We start from the raw sequence: 23,787 nt of genomic DNA, 5'->3' as shown, positions 1-23,787 counted from the left end.
CAGCTGTAAAAAATCTCGTTCGCAAGTACACTCGAAAGAAGCAGAAGCGGAATAAAAAAAAAAGGAACAAGTGTGCGAGTGAGATCTACAATGCTAAAAAGTCGACACTCGAGAGAGATGGGAGAAACGCGCTTGAGCTGCACTTTTGAATTGCTGCAGTAGCAGCTAGCAGCAAGCAGCGTTTTGCCGAGCTCAGAGACTCTGAAAATATGTAAAAGCGTGGAAACCTCTTCAATTTACATAGAACTGTGCTGTGCACGGCTGCTCTCTCCATGCACATTGCGTTCGCTCATGTGGCATAAGCTAATGAAAAGTGGCAAGAAGAAGAGTCAGGGGTGATGCGGATAGAGAGAGAGAGAGAGAGAGAGAGAGAGGGTCAGAGAGAAAAAAAGATCGAGTATTCATCGCCGCGTGCACATTATGTCAGACTATACGCTGCCGAGGGGTACGTTTCTGCTGCGTGCATCAAGTTTTATTGGGCTGTTAGAGGCTCTCTCTTTCTTCGACTAATCAGCGCCTTTTTTTGCTGTTTGTTTTCGTTTTAAAGCTCTCGTTCGCGTGTCATTTCGTAATCGACGATATCCATTATTATTTCTCGTTTTTTTTTGCAATTCAAAGCGATCTGCTTGCGCCGAAAACTTATGTGCACGCATGCGAACATCGATGCGTCGATTGTCGGTGGTATAGGGCGGCGGCTCTCATATATGCTGCTCTACCGCACTGCGTTAACGGCAGCCCTGTACAAACAAGCAGCGATAAAAGTATCTTGCCCAGAGCATGCGCCGCGCGCTCGCGAAAGTGGGGATCATCAGTCACGAGACACATCTGCGACGCGCACATGCCTCGTAGTACTGGTAGTCGAGTTTGGAGGCTAACTTATACTTCTTTCACCCATGTATAATACGCGCGTAATTTCTTCGATTTTTGCAATTCCATATCTCTTCGTGGATTCACCCTTGTAGTCATTGATTTGTTGTAGATTTTTACTCTAAAGGGACGCGCTCGATGGACACCGAAATAAATAAAAATCGAAATTTTCTTCGATCCAAGGGGTGCAGCCGATCCCAATAGGTGCTTTTCTTTTGGTGTCAAGACAACCGCGTGACCGATTGCTCGTCGCGCGAGAATGTAGTAAACATGCTCGCCATTTCGCATTTATGGTACGAGATTGCTCTCGAAGTAGCGAGCTACTTTGTTTGTCATTTGTTTTTCACTTGTGGATTTGAAAGTGACTTCTAGCGGTAAAACTTTGACTTCATTCGTACATAGCGACTATCTTAATTAAATGTTTCCTCTGCACTTCCTTAACGAGCGCAAAGATGAATGCACCTAGAGAAGTTACATTCAACGAAAAAAATCTGGATCGTGTGCCATTTTTCGATATAACAGGCAATACTCAAATTTCGAACATACAAAACACAGATTACGAGCAAATTGTTAGAAGTGCGTGTATCAAGCAGCACAGCTGCGCGATGTATATTCGACAGTAGTGGTGTGGCATTATCTGAACTACCCGCGAGAGTTGATGGCTCGTATTTTATATATATCTTATATAAAGAGCCGCAAGACGAAGAGAAAGAGAGTCTCGAAATGCGTGCTGACAAATGACGGAAGCAAGTTTTATTATTTTAGATTCGCGCGCGCGCGCCCAGGCCGCAGAGCGCCGCTTATACATCGCCGCGCCACCACCGCAATGTGTTTTACATAATTCGTCGACGTGCGTCGTCGTCGTCGTCCCTTTGCTCCTTCTTCATTCTCTTCGTTTTTTATATGCGTATTCTCTCTCTCTCTGCTGTATGCTTCTCGAGAGAACTCGATGCCCTTTGATAAATGGATCGAGCTTTTATTAGACAAAGTTTTTCCGCTACGCGAAAGTATTGATTCCCCAGAGAGAGAGAGAGAGAGAGAGAGAGAGAGAGAGAGAGAGAGAGAGAGGAGGAGACGAGGAAGAAAATATAAAGAATGGTAAGGCAGCGGCACATCAGCGACAGTTAGACTAAATGAAGATAAGCCGCGCGTGCCTTATGGCCGCGAAACAAATGGTACACGCTTATACATCGAGGCTGCTGCTTTCTTCTTCTTCTTCTTCGATTTATAATGCGAACTCTCGCACGCAGTTAATACTTACTCCACTTTCGATTTGTAGATAGTCTACGGGGGATTTGCATACGAGTAGGAAAAGCTTCGATCGGGAAAAAAGCTCATGCGCGTCCAACGAAAATATATCGTAACCGTGCCGTCCCTATTATTCGCCTTAATAGAAGTGGGCTGGAACCGCGCGCATAACGTATTAGGTATACGCGCCGAATGTAACGATATTGGTGATCAGCCTTTGTCTTTTTTAACGCCGCGCGCAGAGCTGTGAGCTGTTCTCTTTCTATTGATGAGCTGAAAGGCGTGAGCAGCCTATCAATCGTCGAAGCCGAGGCAGGTACACGTTCACTCGTGCCTTGCTGTTTTTTTTTTTTTTTGTAAGGGTAGTGAGCGCATTACGATTCGTTTCTTCGCTGCTCGATCGAAGTCTGACGCCGCTTCGACTCGTTTTCTCGCTCGCAGCCGAATTATGTTATGCGCTGCTTCTGTCGTCGCCGCGCTAATGCACGCTGGAGTTCGTAAGTGGTGTATACAGACGAGAGTACTTTGAGTAATTATTTTTCAGCACATGCTCGATGTGAGGCTCAATACGCGTCATTATATTTTTGCCCGTCAAAAAGTCAAATGTTAGAAGTGAACGCAAAATTTACAAATCTCTATCTCTTGGCGAGCTTATATCGAAGTTTTGGATTTGAATTTGAGCGCAGATGTCTTTGTGTAACATAACTGTATACTTTTTTTTTATTTTCCGCTCTCTCTCTTTTCCTCCCATATATTTAAAGCAGTTAAATAATTACAAAAAAGAAGCTTCAACGCGTTGAAGAATTCGTTAATTAAATATTCCGAATGTTCATGAAAATGCCTACACGTTTCAACATATTACGTCGATTTTATTCGTAATATTTTTATATCAAAGGACCCCCGCAAGAGGACACGACACGATATTCATACATCGCGCGATGCGTTTGTAATGCAACAAACCTGCACTTTTGTTTTTTCACTTTTCCCCCGCAGTTTAAAATCCGTTGCGTTTATCGGAAACGAATATACGTATACACGCGGGTCCGACCAAATATTCCGAGAGAGAGAGAGGAACAAAGAAATATAAGCAAATCGGCGGTATGATACAACGCCGACGCATTCCTTTTTTCTAACAACGCGCATTGTACGAGCCGTATACAGTAGTTCTCTCGTGTGCCTCTGAAAAATTTAATTAACAAAAACAACACGGAATGGAGAATATGTATGCACGTGCGCACCACCGTACGACCGATATACACTCGCTGATCTCCGAAGAAATCCACCCTTTTATTTCGCTGTCTGTGTATGTACGCGTGTGTATATGATATCTTCTCGAGCCTTCGAATACTGCTGCGCAGAGCAAATCTAATTATACAGTATAGGAGCAAACGTATCTCTCTCTCTCTCCCTTCCTATGTACCTCTACCCTTGCTTAAGACGTTGAAGTTAAAAAAAAAAATTGAACGGGAGTTTTATTTAGAGCTGATCCCGTGCAGCAAAGCTACAGACGAAGAGAAGAGAGAGAGGAAAAGTCGGATACACACTGCAGAATCTCGGGGTGGTACAAAGCCTCGCAGGTAATTTCCATCTAACGCCTCGGGTGTGTGTATACAGATTGCGCATGCTGCGTGTTTATTATAACAGAGAGAAAAAGTTCGTTCCTGATTTAATAGCGAATCGATGTTCATGGGTGTACGTTCGCTTTCTTAGCTGCGCAACCAACCACCCGGTGTATTTTTTTTTCTTCATCGAGCCAATGCCTGTGTTTGCGTTTGCCTTGTATTCGCGTCGAAATGTTGCGCGGCGTTGGTATAATTTTTATATCGACTCGCGCTTTCGACTTCTGATTGAGATAATTAATTTATTTTAGCTAATATAATAGACGCTGCTTCCTCTAAAAAGCGAAAAATTTCTCTCTCTCTCTCTCTCTCTCTCGATGTTCTGACCTGCCATAAGGCCGGATATTGCCATTCACGGCGCGGCAGCAGCATTACTATCTCAGACCAGTCTATATATTACTGTATTATATATTTGCTCGCGTATTCCTTGTAAAAGCTAAACGCATATATAGAGCAGCAGCAGCAGCAGTAAGGAGAGAGAGAGAGAGAGAGAGTAAGAGACGGAGAGAAGGGCAAAGTATGGCAATCTTTTATTATTAGGAGCCAAGGCTTTGGGCTCAGAGGCGCGCGCAGAGCACAATGAAACGAAAGGAATGGAATATGATATTGTAACAAGTAGCGGCCGGGAAAAGCCATTGTCGGTCTCTTTGAATTTTAAAGTCAGCGATCGATACGCTACCATGGGGTAGTAGTAGTAGCATATAGTTGTATAAGCAGTAACAACGATGCGCCTTTGGCCATACATTTCTTCTCTCTCTCTCTCTCTCTCTCCATATCTCTCTCGCTCTCTAGCTCGTGCTGCTTTTGTAGGATGTGCCCCTTTCTTCGTCTCTCTCTCGCAAGCCAGTGAGCTATGCCTCCTGTGTTTGCATGTTTCATTTGCCATATTCTTTGTAATCCTGTTGCGCTGCTGTATTCATTTCGCTTATCGATTTCATATGTACATCATCTCGCGAGATTCTACGGAGAGAGAGGAGAAAAGAAGAGAGGGCGACCACATTGTGGATCTACAATTTCAACGATTTTCTTATTAAATATTTTTCGACGTTTCAATTCGAATCGCCAAGTTTTGATAATAAAAAAAAGTATTTTGGATATATTAAATTCATTGCCATGAAAAACAAAGCATTCCCCGAGCCATCGGTAATTAATTTCAAAATAATTCAGCTGTAAACGAAACGGTTGCCTTTTATTTTTTGTTTCGATCTTTCGAAGTACACTGTACTTAACCCGAGAAATTAGATACCGCAAAAATGAAGAAAGATGCAAAAAAACTCGTAACCGGTCGCGTCATTATGAATACGTATAAAAATTAAAATCTCATCTTTTGTATCGTGAGTTTGCTCGGTTAAACGAGATGCTTTTTCTTCTTTGATAAATACATATCGAAACAATTGTACCGAGATGATGGAAGTTAAATTATCGATTAGAGCAGCAGCAGCAGCAGCAACAGCAGTCGTCGTTCTCTCGGTGAAGAGGTGTGGGCTTCTATTCCGCTAGCGTCAAACGATATATAAAGTCGAAAGTAAAACGTGAAACATTATGAAGAGTAACAAGTGCGATCGCCCACGGGGTTGCCGCTGTGTGTGCGTTATGACGACGAATTCCTCTCTCACTCACTCTCTTTCTCTCTCAACTGTGCCGCGCATGTGAGCGAAAGAGAGCGAGTAAAAGGCACGAGAGTGAGAGAAAATACTTGTCGCCAAATTGTCGACTCTAATGATAAATCGCACCCTTTTCTCGGTGCAAACGCCGTCGCCGCGCGTTCGATATAGAAACACAGAGAGAGTAGTAGTAGGGGGGTATATAACAGATATAGCTCTCGCAGACTGCGAGACGCAGGACATGCGACGAGAATCAAATTGCAATTTATTATTTGTAATTCTGAGTGTCAAGTTTGATATACACGTGAGCGTCTGCGGCAGCCAGCCAGGCTTCCTCGCGCCTGAATTGCAATCGGAAGGGTTGAGGGTCGTCGTCGGCGTCGAGTATATAAATTCACCTTCTCTCCTCTAGCCATACCTATCCGGGGCCATACTTCAAGTGGCGCGTTTAATGCTCGAAATATTAAGTTTCAACGTCAAACTTGATTTGCTTTCTCTCTAATAATGTTTGCTCTTTTGCCTTTGAGACATACTTGCATACTTCTTCTTCTTCTTCTGCTTTCGGTTGGTGGACGCGAATCGTGGACGCATCGTCTGTCAAAGAGATCATCGCGTCTTTAAAACGTAACGATGAATCGGACTACATATCGTATTTATATTCCACGTGTACAACATCGAAATCGTATACTGCTGATGATGAGAGGTCGAGGCGCAAAAAAATTGCCCCCGTACACGCGGGGAGAGAGAGATGGAGCGAAAAAGTTTTGCGCTGTTTTGCGCGTGATTAGATTATGATGACATATCAAAATATACAGACGGCACAGTGGCAGCGGTGCAAAACTTTTGTACAATAGAATTTGAACCCCTCCAGTAGTCGTCGTCGATGCTACTGCTGCTGCTGCTTCTCTATGTGTTACACATACAGCAGCTAAAAGTGGCAAAAAAAAGTAATATCTCAAAGAATGCGCCCAGCCTACTCTTTCTCTCTCTAACGTAAGAAAAGTAAAAGAGCGTGTTACGATGCAAAAACACACCAAGCGCGCGCACACATAGATAGATAGAAGAAAAATAGCAATCCTGAACGAGAGCGAGAAGAAGAAGAAGCGAGAGAACGAGAGATAAAAAATAAACGCGTTTTGTGAGTTTTCCTGCGCCTTCTCTCTCTCTCTTTCTCTCTTCGTTTTTCTGTGTGCGCGAGATCGGAACATGACTGGCTGCTCCTCGTCTTTTTCTCTGCAGCAGCACATCTATATTCGATTTCGTCTATTCAATTTTCCAGAAAAATGACGCGCGTATGCGAAAGTGACATTTATCGCCTCTCGCGCGCGCCGAAAGAATAAGAGAGAGTTTGATCAGTCGTCGGGATACGCACCCACGCTATTCGAAGGTGTATATTCCCCTGGATGCTGAAAGGCAAAGGGTGTAGACAGTTACCGTTTCGGTTATGGTTCTCGGAAGCTCATGCCTTCTCGGCAATCCTATTCTTGTGACCGAGCGATAAGCTTTTATTATTTTTTTTCTTTTGAACGAATCCACTTCTGCTACGGTTCTTTTCAATATTTATACAAGAAAAAGTGCGTATGCACGCGGCTTTCCGCGAGACGCAACTTTACGTACGGCAATTCGAGTCTTTGTGTAATGCGTGTATGCGGCTTGTATTATCGTGCAGTGTATACCGTATAGCCAACGACGTTACGTCGCAACACGAAGCTCGAGTTAACGCGCAGAGAGGCGAGGCTATTTTTAACAGTCTTTAAGCAATAAAAGAGCGACTAATGTGTCACACACAACTTAACGTTAAAATCTCTCGGCTCAAAGAATATGTGGCATATAGGTAAATTGTATATCGGTGAGAGAGCTGGACGCAGCAGCAACAGCAGCAGCGACGATGAAAGCTTGCAGAGTTTATGTATGCGTGTGTGTGTTAAAATTTAGATAAACTCGTGGAAGCAGCAGCAGCAGCAGCGAAGTCGTGTCAAGGGGACAAGAGAGGAGGGAAAAAGAGAACGAGCGGGCGAGCTTCTCCGCGAAAGCAGCTCAACTGAAAAAGCTCTCTCCCGTGTGTGTGTTCTCGGTGGGTGAAACGAGCGGAAAATCGGTTGTGAACTGCACGTACGACATATACACCTCTCTCCGTATATATAATACCTACGATTGGCTGAGCAGCGGCATATTTTTCTTCGATCTATGGAGAGCTTTTTAGTACAGACTCCCAAAAAAAAAAATCAAAGAGGCGCACGAGGTGTGTACCTCGTCGGCGAGTTCAAGTTTTCGGTATGTAAAAACAACGAAGCTCCGACAACTAGAGCCTTTATAGATGTCGCCGTACATCATTTTCATTATAGAAACGTGTATGTGTATAGAATATGAATCTCTGCGAGCATTTATGGAGGGCTCGCGTCCTTTGTTTCGAGCTGCGAATGGTATTTAGCCCTTTATGAACATTAAAAGAAATGTACTACTTGCTGTAACAAGTGCTGCTGCTGCTGAGGTTGCAATGTGTAACAGCGAAGCATCTGGATGCGGCGGCGTCGAAGCTTCCGATAACAGCTCCTGTATCATGTATGTACGTCGATGATCCCCCCCGCTGCCGCGCGACGCACGACGGAAAGGGGTTAACGCGCAACGCACAAGTGTATATGCGTACGTATACGTGTGTATGCAGAGAGAGAGAGAGAGAGAGTGTAACAAAGGAATTATTTATATGCACCCACATGCGCTAGCACAGCAGCGGAGAATCTCGCCTTGGTCAAATGAGCGATCGATACGTGCTGCTTACTTTTGTCGTACGTATTACGATGGCAGAGAAGCAGTGATACATGCGCATGGATTCTGATTATGATGATTTCAAGTTAATCAGAGTCAGTTTGCAGTTACTTTTTAAATTTTAAACTATAAATTTATAAAATTAGACCTTTAAAAAATACCCTTATTGTAAGACTCAAAAATTCTCATAAAATTGTCGGTCAGTTCCGATTCGACCGACTTATTACATGATGTCAGCATGAAATGAAATTTTTTGGGACATTCGATTCTGCCAGAGAATCGGCTTTATTAATGTATATTAATATATTTATATAGTATGTGTGCTCGTGTGTGCGTGCTCTATACAGATTCTCGAAATAAATGACCGTAAATAATAATCATACCTAGGGCATCATCATATTGCGCGTGCAATAGGGGATTCACTTGTGCGGAAATAAAAAGTGAATCGATGCGTTTGCCCGAGTGAGAGAGAAAAAAAGGCCACTCCACAGAAAAGTGTGTAATACGTTCATGCAGCACATATACACATGTGAATACACACCCTTTGTATTATGTACGAATCCACTCGCGATGAAGGAATATTCGCGCGCGGGGATCGCTGCGGAATTCCCTGGATACGTATATTTAGGGGATCTCTCGTCGACTTTGGAATGATAAGCCGCGTCGATGCTGTACACTGCGTGTGTGTTCATCTTTATATGCAGAAAACGCCGATGTCACCGCGGCGTCGGCGTGCGCGCCCTAATCGAATCATATTCCACACGTAGACACACACGCACACCCAATACTGGAAAGTGATTTTTATTTACGCCTGATACTGATTTATTCGGCGCTCGGGGATCTTTACGGGAGCATCATCTTTTTCTGAGCTTTTTTTTACAGGCACTCGCGTGCAGCTAGCGTATGCTTAAAGTGCCCCAGAATCGCTGGTGGTGGCGGTGCTGCTGATGTGTTGAGAGAGAGAGAGAGAGAGAAAGGAAAAATGTGCCGCGCGCGCGTTTCTGCGATAAAAATATCGAATGACCTATTCGTGAAAGGGGATGAAAATCGGAGTCTTAAAATGCGTGTGGGTTTTTTTTGTGTTATTACCCCCCGCATCCATTCGGATACGCGTGCTATATGCGTTTGATGATTGAACTTAAAAGTCCTAGCCCGAGAGATACGATGCCATAGATTATTGATGCTTTTCACCAGCTTTGCAACTCTGCCTGAGATGAAATAAAGATGTTCGGACATGGACTTGGCATTAGAATAATAATATATAAAATATTTTTATGCCACCCAAATTCCGATGGGAAGGGCTAGCTAGCATCATTCGTGTCCTTAGAAGCAAAGTCGAGTAAAGAGAGCCAGTGTAGCTTAGTAAAAAAGTACGTTAGGTATTTTATATGTGCGAAAAAGTTGCGTATACACACATACGAGCGACGTCGCGTCGTCGTCGACTCACATATATTAATATCGAGAAAGAAAGTGAGAGAGAGAGAGCAAAAAAACGTTGGTCGATAAATCATCGTTCATCTTATCTGGCATATCACTGACTGACAGAGAGTCGTCGTCACGTATGTGAAAAAAAATACACACACACACACACACACATGCGAGAAAGAAAAGAATAAGAAAAAGAGCCAATACGCGGGTATACGCGTGTGTATATAAGGTGGCTAATCGTCGAGAAGCAGCCCGTCGTCGACGCTGCTCCGGCACGTGCGCGCTGATTTCGAATTTCATAAGCACACGAACGCTACGCAGGGAAGGTTATCTTTCCGCTACGACCTTCCCAGACATATGCCTCCTCGTGCTGCTGCTGTTGCTGCTTCTGTTTATGTGTGCACGCGTGATGTTGGCCTGTGGGGTTACGTCCTGTGCGTTTGAGATTTTATTCTACATACAAATACAAAATTTGTGTGTGACTCCTCCATCCAAAGAAAGAAAAGGGCTTGTGGTGTAAATTCGCGCTAACTGTTTTTTAAGTCGCGGCAAAAGTGGACTACGATAACTATAGAAAATAACATATTTCGAGGAGCTATGAGCTAGTTGCTTCGAGCAGCCTCTTTCCCGGTTATATTACATCTTTCAACTATCCACGAAGCTAGCTAGCAGCAGCAGCACCCCCGCCACGTTCTGTGTTTAAAGGTGGTTTACGCGTTTTCGAGGGAGCAGTTCTCCGCCGTTATATATACGTACGCTTGCACATCTCAAGGCAGTCAATATACAATTTCGTTTTCCGTGCTCATAGGCTTGCGCGAGCGAGCGAGCGAACGCGTCGTACTTCATAATTTAAACCCTTTTCTAGTTACTCAACCACCACCACCCCCTGTGCTATGCTCCGACTGACTAGCTATAAGCTTTGTCTATGTGCCATATAGCTTTACAACGGTGAACTCGAGGCTTCGAATCTATTGCACGCGTAAACGCGCGTAATAATAATATGTCGCGATCGCCGAGTCGAATTTCTACCCGCAGTACGTACACCCGCAAGTTTTTTTGTTGTTGTCGTCGTCGTCGCCGCTGTTGTTGGCCTCTATCTCTGGTTGGGCCCCGTGTGTGTAAAAATGGATTCAGTGTATACGTATAAGCTTGATCATTAAGAAGCATAGAGAACAGGCGTTTGCATGTAGTTAAGCTGTGCCGCAGCAGCGGCACGCGCTCATGTCTGCACGCTGCGTATGGTGGACGCTGACGCCAAGTCGCCAACCAAGTGCCGCTGCCGCCGATGGTTGGGTTGCGCTGCTGCTGCTGCTGCCGCTGCTGCCCTTATCTCGAGGGCACAATCAGCATTGTCTTTTAACTCTCGGTGCGATATCAGACGCGGGCGCGAGCGAGGAGGCGAGAATATCTTCTCTTCTCTGCTGCGAGGAAAACGAGTGTGTATATATATTAAGCACAGATCCACGCGGAGAAACAATTTAGTTCAATCAACATTTCTAGGCTGTGTGTGTGTGTGTGTGTGTGTGTGTCGCGCTGGCGTCTAATTAAAGCTCGGGCTAGTAGCTTATATAGCCTTCTTCCTCTACCGCCTTAGCTCCATCTGGACATAAACTCAGATTATCTTGCTCTTTGTATCTTTGTCGTCTCGTACATTGACTTAATCCAACTATACTGTATATGCATTTAGAGCTCCCCTCGCTGCTGCTGCTGCTGCATGCCTATACACCATACATTTTATACGTATATATATATGCGCGATCGCTATTAACATTAAACGGGTCTCAGGTATATATACCCCCGAATCGTTGTCGACGAAAAGAATGACGTTCGGGGAGCTATTGTAATGGTACTGCTGCTTTTCCGATGAAAATTCCGAAAAATTTCCGCAATTATATTATGACGAACTATATAAAAGCGAGATTCATGATTTTTAGATAAGCTTGTAATAAGCCAAATGCGATATAAAAAAGAGAAGAGAGAGAGAAGAAACATAATCATAAGAGAAGTAAGTAGGAACGAGGAATCCAGAGAAACTCGGGGGCGCGTCTCATTTCCAGTCAGTGCAGGGGGTCCCGCAGGGAATACGTAATTAGCCATATAGTTTGTCTCGCTCGTCTGTGTGAGCAAGTAGCAGCGCGCGCGGAGTTGCTTAAAACGTCTCGAGGCCGCTAGCTTCTGGCTGCTGCCGCTGCTCAGGAATTCGCAAAATTTCAAGGCAATGAGGCTCGTTGACGGATAACATTATCGCGTACACGTCACGGAGTAAGCGGCGCAATGGAAATGACAAGCGCAGAGGCGAATTGAGAGACTCTAATCTCCCGTCATCGATCCAGTTCGTATTTAAGCTCTCTCCAAAACTTGAATTAATACCGAAGCAGTGTGTACGTGCTTCAGATGGCATAATTGCCACCAAAGATCAATCGACAATCGTCGTCATTACACCCAAAGATTCTCGATTTCAAAACAGTTGTTACACAAATTTATGCATCCAAGAGTCCGTTCTAGAGTATCGAGAAATTTCGAGCGGTCGTAAATAATTCGTTCGGGAAAAGCCAATTGCAAACCTTGCCGAAGCTCATATCGTTCAAGAATTATGCGTCGATTCGAAACATCTTATTTCATTGGTTTTCGCATCCTTAAGGGCGAGACTGGAATTCTCGGAATTTACTGATTGAATATCCGAGACTTGCGCGCAACTGTTTCAGCTCTTTATACCTTCTTGCTGCTCTCTCTCTCTTTCTCTCTTGGACCTAGTGTCGATCTGTACTCGTCACTACTACTACTACTAGTCGACTCACTTCAAATACTCCGCAGCTTTCAGGCTCTGTGCTTTTTTTCCCCGCGGGCGTCGAGAGCGAGTGAGAGAGAGTTTGATAAATGTTCAGGCGTGCGATATGGCGCCTGGTGATATTTGTAAGGATGTGTATACGTCTCGAGGGACTTGTATCTATACTACGTGCGGAACTAACAACACCGACAATCCCAATATACACAAAACGTATATAAGATACAATAGCGAGGCAATAAAGAAATATCATTCCCATTGGCTTCTAATTTGATTTCACCGTCTGTTTGTTAGATTCGCGAGAAATGAGATCAAAAGCGAGGCATATTAGTCGGCTATATCGAGGGTAGCTACTGCTGAAATTGCTTCATACGTTTTATATTGTATCTTCATTTTGCAACACGTCATTCTATTATTTCGATGTTTCGTTTGCTTACGAAAAAAATAATATTTTTTGAAATATTTGGTGTCATTTTTTGACATTTATTTATTCAAGGAGTATTTTACAAGCCAAAGACAAAAGTTTTATGAGTCACGCTTTTTTTACGATACGTTTTCTCACGACAACTCGTTAGATTTATGCAATTTGATGCGTAGCTAAGGAAAAATCTTGTTTTTATTCTCCAATGGCACGAGCTTAGCTTCGCAGGTAGCATGCTGACGCCCGAGCTCTCGTCAAAACTTATTTTTCTCGCCTTAAAAGTGTAAAGTGTTGAATAAAATTGTAAATATAAAGAAAAGTCGATACGTAGAGCTGCATAACACACGCCTCGCAGTATTTACAATGGAGGACGAGTTTCACACTCGTTAAAGTAATTTCGGTTCAGGTAACAAAAGGAGTTTGCGCCGTGTCTGAAGCTACCGAGCCTCATTATCCATTAGAAAGTATCCTTTCGAAGGAAATTATTTTTCTCCCTGCGTAAGGAAACTTTGATGTTGATACGGCAAGAAAATGTTATCATAGCAGTAAAACAAATAATTAGTTTTACGTTACTTAAAATAGCTTCTCTTTTTTCCAATTATAATCACTCGTGGAAGCTTTGAATTTGATATTCAGACGCCTCGTTCTTATTAGGATGTACCTCTAATTGTGTAAGCTTCTGTAGAGATACTTTTCATTGCATCAGGCTAGTATGTTAAAAGACGTATGTGATATTGGTCAAGCTCGAAGCAAAATTTTGAACTTCGAAATTTTAGATGCCGATGGGATTTAATTCAGCACCTACAAGTTTCAAATTATAAATGCTTACCTAGCAAAATTTCTATCCCAACTAATTCGGGGACCATCAATCAATTATAAATTCAATAACTGATCTTTGCACATAGCTCAATGAGTACTTCAAGTTTTTTGTCGTTGTAACGCAGACGAATCGATTAAGGAATATCATTTTTTTGACGCTCGACACCGAGGCCATAACTGATATATTACGCTGGGCTCCGGTGCAAAAAGTCGGAAGAACGAGCGAGCTTTTAAATGAAAATACAGTTACAGAAAGGGCAGTAAGTGTAAGCACGGAGAGGATGCCGCGAACCGCGACGAAAGTACGCAAAACGAATATAAGCGTCGACGGGCTTCTACCCTCCCCATCAGCACATAAAACCAAGACCACGTAACTTATAGCTCTCTCTCTCTCTCTTCTACAGTTTTCTCTCTCTCTCTTTCTTCCGTAGACTCAATGAGTATATTTCTCCAGGCTCTTTGAAAGCATTTTCTCATTAAAAAATTAAGGAACGATGGCGACGCGAAGAAGAAGCGGCCCCGGAGTCTTGATGCGATACTCTCTTTCTCTCTCTCTATCTCTCTCTCTCGGTGGCAAACGCACGTCGCGATGAACGAGCCTCGGTAAGTGCTCTCGCAGATGCGCCCAATATTATGTTTAATGATATTAACTTCTTACTTAATGGGCCGCGGTTCGATTCCAAGCGAGGTGCGAAATCGTTCCTCCGCGCCGCACCGTACCACCACTGCCGCTGCCGCCTACGCGCTCGGATATACCCGAAGAAAAGAATACCCTCGAGTGTAATTTCAACGGGGGTTATATACAGCCGCTGAAAAAAGATGAAGCAGAGCGAGTGAGCGAGAGAAAAAGAAAAAGTTGATGATGCGTGTAAGCGTGCAGAAAAGAAGACGCTGCTGCTGCGGTGCTGCGGTAAAAAACGTTCGTAATAGCTATTTCCAAGCTCGAGTGCTGCAGCGGCAAAAGATTTTTTTTCATTTATCAACTCCATTAATCATCGAGCTTTGAAAATAATTGAAAATATTTGGCGAGCGGCGTCGTTTTCTTCTAATGACGTAATTTCTTCCGTTTTATCGAACATTAACGCTTTGACATAGATATTTCTTTATACTCATTCGATGAAAAAAATTATAATCCATCGATGGCAGTGGTTAAATCATAATTAGCACGAGAACCGACGCTCATTTGTCCGATGCTCGGCTTATTTTTTCATTTGATCTATTGAATAAATCAATCCTTACAGGGCAGCGCGCAGCCTTGTATACAGTCCAGCACGAACCGCTGCTATATTTTTTTTTTCTTGCGAGGCGTTTGCCAGCGATCGAATGATATTCCTCCACTGGTAGGTCCATAATTACGCTCCCAGCATCAGCCAAGCCAAGCCCTCTCTCACCAAGAGAGAGACACGACGCGGCACGTGGGAGCCGTGAGCATACATACGCGTCAACGAAACCTATGAATAATCAATAGCCTTAGCATATCAGCGGAGAAAATTATTGTCTGGAAAATTGCTTTCGATATACGTAAATGTGTAATAGGGAAGCGCGCGGATGCGACTCGACGTTTTACGCTCGGGCATATTCACGCCTTGAAAACGTCTAACATCTATCATAAACGTCAGGAAGAGCTCTGTGAATTATTCGCTCACTCTCTCTTTCTCATCGTTAATTCATCTATTTTGTATTCTATTTGACAAAATTTACCAGTAATAATTTATGGAACTCAAATTGTTAATCCTAATGTACTTTTTTTCTTACTTGTTGCAGATTACGAGACGAGCGCGGCGAATCAGAGAGAGCATTGGCACTCGATCACAAGCAGCGGGACCACAGTTCGCATAATGGTAAAATATTTCATCTTAATTCCTATTTTCAAAGGCAGGCAGAGCAATATCATCTTTCCTCGTTGTAAAAACAGAAATTTATGCTAGCATCGCCACTAGTTTTGTCAGTATGCTCTCGAGTAATCGCATTTGGCCCCAAAAAGTTTTAATCTCGATTCGTTAAAAGCCTTTCGGTCGCGACGCGCAATTTTCTCTACCACCACCACTACTACTACTACTACTACTACCCACTACCCGCAGGCCAATTTTCCACGTGTCTCTGCAACTTTTTCAACGCATAAACTTCTCTCAAACGCGATTGACTCATGCGTGAAATCGGAGAACTGGCTCGACTGAATTTTCCATGCACGTGTATGTGTTGGTGTGTGTGCTTGTTCAAACGGAATTCATCCACGTCAAGATTAAAACGTTTGAATACCAAAAAGCCCACACAGTGCGGTCGAGCCCTGTACGCGCGCGAGCACAGACTGATAGAAAGATAAATCGACGCGAGCGAAAATTAGTGGCATTCAAAACCGCTGTAGGATGTGTTTTTACCATTGTATTGCCGCCCATTAACTTGTCAGTTTTATTTAATTTGATACAAAAACGTATTCCAACACGTACTCGTTTAATGGCGAAAATTACGTATATACGCGTCGTGAAGATAACGCACAAAAATAAAGGCAACCGTCGTCATAAAATTTTCTTAAATGCCCCGTATAAGAAAATGGATGCGTCCTAAGCGAGGAGCCGCACAGCTACATAATACAGACGGGCGCTTGCGTATTCAAAACGGATGAGATTTAGACTCGGGGAATACTGCTACGGCCGCCGACAAAGTTGCTCGTGCCTTGGAATATAGCTTCTCCTCCGGCCGGGGTATATATAAGGGAGCAGCAGCACATTCGCGCGCGCATACACTACGTATACTTCGTGGTCAAATGAGATCCATCATCATGTCATCCGGAAAAGGAACGAAATCCACTGCGCGCCTCACGCGCGCGTAGACGTTACGGCTCTGGCTCTCTCTCTTACTTATACTTACTTATCTCGTGAGTTTCAACGATTTTTCAGCGGTTTTGCAAGCCCCTACGCTTGTCTTTCTATTATTCGCTTATATATAAACGCGCAGAGTAGTAGCAGTAGTAGTAGCGACGAAAGAGATCGATGCGCAGCATGACGTTGCTCAACTACACAGAGCGAGAGAGAGAGATACACGCGTGATGTATGATCGCTTAATTCGTTTACGTCGCGTTTATATCGCGCGAGTTAAAGCAGCTGAAAAATAAGTTTTTTGGCTCCTGTGCATCTATGTTGTGTCTGAAAAAACTTTCTTGCAGTTTCACAACTCTCAACTTTTTCTTTGTTTGTTTTCATGCATAGGTTCCTCAAATGGTCACAGTCCGGTTTTGAATCTGTCGAAGACGGCTGGCAGCGGCAGCGTCGGCGAGCACTCCGGAAGCGAGGACGGCGCGTCGCATCGCTCGCACGTCGAGGAGGAGGAGGAGGACAACCTATCGGAAGATCTCGAGGATGAGATTGAGAAAGACGAAGGTAGGTGCTATACACGCATGTGTTTTTGTAGGAGATACAAATTGAACTTCCTTACATTTTATTATCATTGACTCCATTTGTTCCTTTTCGACGACTCCCCGAAACCGTTTGCGAGATATATATGAGCGATCTATCGTGAGTAAGTGCAATTACTGCTATCGAAAACAAATTATTCATTAAGATGAGACTTCTCGTCGATTTATCAAAGGCAATCGTTCAAGCAGCTCGCAAATGTTTGCTACAAACCTATACCGACAAATGTTGCGTTATACGAGTAATTTGAGCAGCTCGCTCTATTCGAAACGCGAAGATCAATCACAGAATCTTTCGCACGCTTGACAACCAACCCCCCTCGGTAAAAAATTACATACGATTAAGAATTTCGTACGACTCGCTTGCATAATTAATTCTTATAACGCCGATAAAGCTCAGCTCGTCGCGCTATTCGATTCTCTTACTATGGCCCTGGCGCGCACATACACGAATCGACCTTTTCGCGAAAGGAAAGTTAATAAGCGTAGAAATGATGATTGGTAATTTCTCGTTTTCGCTGTTGCTGCTGCTCTGTACTCGTGCAAAGAAAAATAATTATATCGCCCAATGGGTTCCCCTCTTTTCTGCTCGTGCTGATGCCTCGTATTATTATACATATTGCGCGCGTTCGTATATAAGGGCGTTTGTGCTGCAACCGTGACCTGATGCGCTCATCGATCATCTTTGTGTCTTGGCCGGCGCGCGCTTAGCAGCATATAGCGCGCGTAAAACCTCGCCAATTGGCCTCATAGAATTTCTTCCCTAAGTTTTAAAACGTGAATATTATTCGATAATAAACTCATCAATATCCCCCCGTCCTGGCGTAAAAATTAAAACTATATTTTCACTTTGTCGCACGAATCAAACGAATATATCGTGCGCGCGGTCGATTTTCTTCGGATTTTTAAACCGGTATTCCGTTGTTCGCTTGAACATTGCACGTTCAACGAGGTTACGAGGAAAAAAAATCGATAACGTTGGAGAGGCGCTTGTAACAATGCAGAAGTGCAGACTGTCGAGTTTGACGCTGATTGCTATTCTTTCATTTCGTCGCTTTTTTACTGCGTTTGACTTTACTAACGAATGAAAATAAAGCGCGCAGTGATCGAATGGGAGAAATGCTCAATATTATTAATGGTATATTACAATTATATTATAAAGCATTAGACACATTTTCAACGAACTGAAGATAATAATTGAAATGTTAAAAAAATTTAGACCAGTTTTCAACTACTTTGAATACGATGATACCACTTTGAGTCTTTACAGCTAGATGGCGAGTACCCGAATTCTGCAAGTCTGCAAGTGACAAAGTCATTTTAATTGTATAAGTTGAAGCAAAGGATGATAATAATCATTATTATAATAAAAAAAAACTTTTTACATTGTTACTATTATTACAAAAATGTCTCGAGTCACGTGAATCGTGCGTTTTGACTCTCGGTAATTTATCCCATTGAATAAAGGGACCACCAGAAAGTCGCGAAAATCTACGCGTTTCAGTAGTTGGCAAATGATTACGCAGTTTATACGCTCTCGCTCACGTACACACACGATACCTGCGCGCAGTACGGGCGTAAAAGTCTTCGGGTAATATTCATACGTTGTGTGTTGTGGTGTGTGCATCCGTGGGAGTCTACACGTTTGTGGAATGCCGTTCTGATTTAATGAGAGGATTGTGGCTTATAGTCGTAGTGTACACACACACGAGCTTTGGCTCTTGTTGCCCATTTCTGTTGTATAGTTTTCGCGAGCCGAGTCGATTTGCTCTCGATCCGAGGTGTATTAGTAGTGTAAGAAGAAAAAGAAACAGCGAGAGAAAGAGAGCGAGAGAAAGGGAAAGAGAGACAAAACGAAATTTACGCGAGTCCGAAGCCGGAGCGAACGAACGAAAGAAGGAATGGATGAAGAAGTAGGTATACAGAAGAGAGGAGAGATAAGGGCTGCAAGAAAGGCCGCATAAACTTCGCGGCGCGTCGATTCGCTGACGCGTTTCTCCGTTTCGATTCAAAATCCGAACGCACACGCATTACTCGCGGGCTGTATGCTACGACTCGGCAGAGATTGGCGGGATTTAATGCCGATTGATACCGCACCGTCTGGCTGGTTATGAGCATTTGCATCGTGGCTCGCTCGTGGGCTGCACACACACGCATAAGTATACCATCTTCCAATGTGCAAGCCTGCCCCTCGCGCACTGCACTGGAGCCCCATTAATTGTACGCGCTCAAAACATTATGCATAATATCGTAATTCAACGTGTCGCTGACCCGCGAGGCATATATTTCAATTCGTGCGTGTATAATACGTGAAATCGCGGAATATGCGCGGTCTCGACCCAGTGCTCGGCGCGGTGCGGACCTCCAGGGTGAACGTGCGTTGGATTTGCCGCGCGCGAATCGTATCTATACACACATATAAGTGTTTGCGTGTGTGTTGTGTGCAAACGCGTCTCGCGTCTCGTATAATCGTTGGCTCTCGGCCTCGGCGCTGCGAGATCGCGTCGGCCCACCGTGTCTCTCTTCTTTCTTTCTCTTTCTCTCTTCTCTCTGCTCTTATACGTACTTACTTTCGTCTTTGCTTTACGGCCGTTGATAGGATGCTTTACTGTATCGACTTTTAATTATCAGTTCTGAGCGAGCTCTGCACTGCACCTACAAAACGAGAGAGAGAGAGAGAGAGAGACGGACGGACGTATAGAGAGCCTAACTTATGGCGAGCTCCGCGCGGCTGGCTCAAGCGCACGACGATAACAACTATCACCAATTCCATTACAATTATCGCTGACAATAAAGATCGACGACACACATACAGACACACGGACGAACACATCGGGTTTTTTTGTATATACGCGCGCCGCAAAGTGTATGCACACGAGTCGAATCGATGGATCGAGTCGCATCTCGACCACCGCCAACGGAGCGCGTATTATTTATGTTATATGGACAATTTCTCGGGACGGAGGAAAGTCGTACGTTTTTGGGCGATGGCCGTGACCCCCGCGCTCGCGTTTCCCACTTTGATCGCCGATGTGACACATACCGCACAAAATGATTATACACGCCAACGTGCCGTTTCTTTTATCGGCCTGAGCTTTTTGTATCACTTCGAGAATGCATGTGTCTTGGTCACAGATATATTCTGTACAGTGATGGTAAAATTCAAATTTCACCTGCAGTCTCCTGTCCTTCCCTTATAATAGTTCAACGTATCTCTCGTACAAATAATTGTAGTTTATCTTTATAGTATTTTATATTTTTTGAATCGTGTGCATTGCAGATTTGTCGGACGTGCCGGAGAACCTGCCTCTGGCGGCGCCCGGCTCAGAGAGTCCGCAGGCGCTGAACTACTCGCAGATCGCCTCTGCGGCGGCGGCCGTGTCGGCGCAGGGCAACGCCAGCCAGGACCCCACGGCCGCGGCGTCGAGCACCGAGACGCTGCTGCGCAACATACAGGGCCTGCTGAAGGTCGCTGCGGACAACGCCCGCCAGCAGGAGAAGCAAATCAACTACGAGAAAGGTCAGTGGCAGGGCTTTCTTAAGACACTTGAGGGCGCTCTCCACAATTTCATTATCTACCAGTTCTCGCAGAATCACATTAGGAGGCACTAGATACTCATTTTTTTTAGATGATATATATACATATATATATATGAATTAGCTAATTTTTAACGTCGTATGGTTTTTTTAGTATTAATAATAAATAATCGTCTTTAACAACGCCGTTACTTGACCTTATCGTACTATGAGGATATATGGAATATATATTACATTAACGCACACGATACGAACGACTCTCTGTTACATAGATTGGCCCACGAGCAAAATAAAACTCTCTGGGCCTAACGTTTTGACAGAGAATCAGTCAAAAACGAACGTATATAAAAAAATATATATAAGGACATATCGCGCCCCGCTGCTGCTGCCGTTGTTGTTGACTCGCTGCTTTACTCATCAAAACACACACAGGTTTTTTCAATGCTCGACGTACACATATGCGATATCGATTTGCGTTTTATTAATCAATTGATTTTATGTACGACATCCCGCCGTCATATAGTTTATACATGTACATTCATCAACTTTTTCCCCTACATGCGAACTCCTTCGCCGTTATTTGTATCGCAGCGCTCATTGTGATCTATTTAGGTGTAGAATTACTACTTTATGCACTTTAGTTTTTAATGAAAATAATTTTAACATCTTCTTGATGAATTTATCATTCTAACTTGTAAAAAATTCATTATTCATGCGTCTATACATTACCCAATATAAATTTAACCTGGGTTAGAATGGATTTTTAATATATACGTACCGAAAGAGAACCGTCTAAAAAGAAAAACAATTAATTATAATCGACACTGTGTAAAATACTTCAATTATTATGTCAACTGTAAGTAGGACAATAAATTAATAATTTACAATATAATGCATTATCAACTAATTCTATTTAATGTGATAATAAAATTAACGTTGAAATCAATGGATTGTAGCAAATCATGTTAAACATATTCGTTACTTACATCATTTACGTGCATAATTGAATAGTAGGAAGGATGAGTTAATGTGTACTTTTATTATTTAAGTACTTTCAAATGTTGAAAAAAAAAGTTTTTTCTTATTCCAAAGTGACTTTTAAATTGCTTAATAATTTAGGTAATTTTAAAATTAGATTATCGTTTTTAAGGCTCGACTGATTGCAAAGACTCTTAACAAAAATTGTTGTATCATAGACATAAAGAATGATCAGTACTTTAAGTATTTCACGAAAAATTTTAAATTTAAAGATGCATAGAATACATTTTAAGTTTCAAATTTAAAATAAAGCTGAATTCGCCATTGTAGTCATTAGTTACTAATAATATTTGTTACAGTTAATTAAGATACTAATACATTGATAACAATTCGAATCGTATTACGTTTGGCATGACAAAAAGTGTGTATGGAACTTTTACGTAGTATTATATCATAGGTACTCTATATATTCAACGAATGATAAAAAAAGATTGATAAATAAAAATACATTGCAAAGCACAAATTGGTGGTTTCATGCTCGAGCAATCGTAGAAACGAAAGAAATAACTTGACACTTGCTATTTGTTAATAAAACTAACATAGTTGTGCTTATGACGTCTACCATTGCTCGGCCACGAATAATTGTTTTTTATAAATTTTTGCTTCCAAAATCACATTGTTTTAATCCGAAATTTAACTTTTGAATATTTTGCTGACAAAAACTTAAATGCGTTTGAGAATTTGTGGAAAGGTAAGCTATGAAAATTATTTTGAAATAATTGAAAGTAATTAAAGAAACTTTTAACTGTACATTTTGATAAACCTGTTGCAAATTGTTTGATGTCTTAGAAGCTGAAACTTTTCACGATCCTCTCATCTTGTTCAGTATCTAAAAATTCCATTTTTCCTCAAAATTAAATAATATGTAGAATTTCATGTTCGCTAATTTATTGAAATTTTTATTAAAAATTGATAATTAAAAGAACAATTATTTGTGCAAATTATCACGGGCAAAACAATAACTTTAGCTTCAAAAATTATCCCAATAATAAGACTAAAAAGTTGCATCACACGAGTTGTGCGAATACTTGCATAATAATTCTAATATCGATCTGGGGCTTTTCAAGTAGATTTTGATTCTCTGTAACCAGGGGTACCCTTTCACTTTGACAAATATACTAATACCATAACTTTCATAAATATAATCTCGCAAATTTCTTCAACAAAAATTACATTTTGGCACACAAAAACATGTAGATAACAACATGTAGATAGATGTGGACAATATTGAAATATCTTCGGTGTATACATGTTAAAAAAGTATCATATATGAGACCGGAGAAGCGACGAGGCAGACATCATAGTCGAAGAGGGAAAAATGTGTCTACTAGACTCCGCGCGACCTTGACTTTGGCTATTCATGCAAGAATCTCCTTAATATACATGAATGAACTTGCAGCTCGATTTACACCGGATACTTTTGCATTTGCTATACAGATCAACTGTCTGCACTAAGTACGTCTGTGCTATCGTGTTACCTCGCACAATCTCGCCAGCAAATTTCTTCCTTATTCTATTTACGCAAAATCTCCTACATCGAATTGTGTTGTCTGTTCGTCTTCGTGTGTAGTATCGAGTATGTAGAATGAAATTCTTGAAAAACAGGCATACACCACGCCTTTAATATTACTCCAGCTAGCCAGATCCAGTTTAATTTACGTGTGTGCTGTGAGTGCTTAAGCTTATACAATTATTTTTATTTTACAACTTGCAAATTTACAGATTAAGGTACTCGCCATCTAGTGGCGAAGTCTTAAAGTAGTATCATTGTATTTGAAGTTCTTGAAAATTGGCCTAACTTTTTGGAAACAGTTGAATTTTTATTTCCAGATAATTTAGAATGCGCTCAGGATGTAAATTGACAGAAAATTAATAAAAAAACATTTGACTCGTTAAGTATGTGATAATAATTTATTCAAAAGGTCGTGCCTCAGTGTTTAGTACCAATTTCTAAATTCAAAAAATACAGTTGAATGCTTGAAATGCAAAGATTCAATCCTCCAAGATTGACCGAGGTCTTAATAAGTTATCGAGTCATGATACATTTTTACCATATTCTTGTCTTTACCATAACCAACGGCCCATCTATACAAACGCGCGAGCGCTTACAATGACTTGGTCCTTTTTAATCGAGCGAAATAACGCAGAGGCAGAGAATCTCTCTCGTTAAAAGAAAGAGAAAAATAAAGACATTGCAAATCGAGTATGGCGCAGTTGAAAGATTAAAGGCAACAATGATGATGATA

At 42.3% G+C, this 23,787-nt stretch overlaps 1 protein-coding gene across 3 annotated transcripts in view; it reads left to right on the top strand.

The window, feature by feature from the left end:
* LOC106654289 (dachshund homolog 2) overlaps positions 1 to 23,787 on the top strand; it is a 198,547-nt gene that overhangs the window by 100,664 nt on the left and 74,096 nt on the right. For all 3 annotated transcript variants that reach the window (XM_023461057.1, XM_014374081.2, XM_023461058.1), the window contains 3 exons: positions 15,322 to 15,398; positions 16,764 to 16,934; positions 20,247 to 20,486. In XM_023461057.1, coding sequence (XP_023316825.1) covers positions 15,322 to 15,398; positions 16,764 to 16,934; positions 20,247 to 20,486 — 488 coding nt within the window. The remainder of the gene's footprint in view (positions 1 to 15,321; positions 15,399 to 16,763; positions 16,935 to 20,246; positions 20,487 to 23,787) is intronic.

The sequence above is a fragment of the Trichogramma pretiosum genome, unplaced genomic scaffold (genome assembly GCF_000599845.2).
Source record: "Trichogramma pretiosum strain Unisexual culture from Peru unplaced genomic scaffold, Tpre_2.0 scaffold94, whole genome shotgun sequence".
Taxonomy (NCBI): domain Eukaryota; kingdom Metazoa; phylum Arthropoda; class Insecta; order Hymenoptera; family Trichogrammatidae; genus Trichogramma; species Trichogramma pretiosum.
The sequence above is the reverse complement of the archived record's forward strand: the minus strand, read 5'-3'. Positions and strand labels throughout refer to the sequence as shown.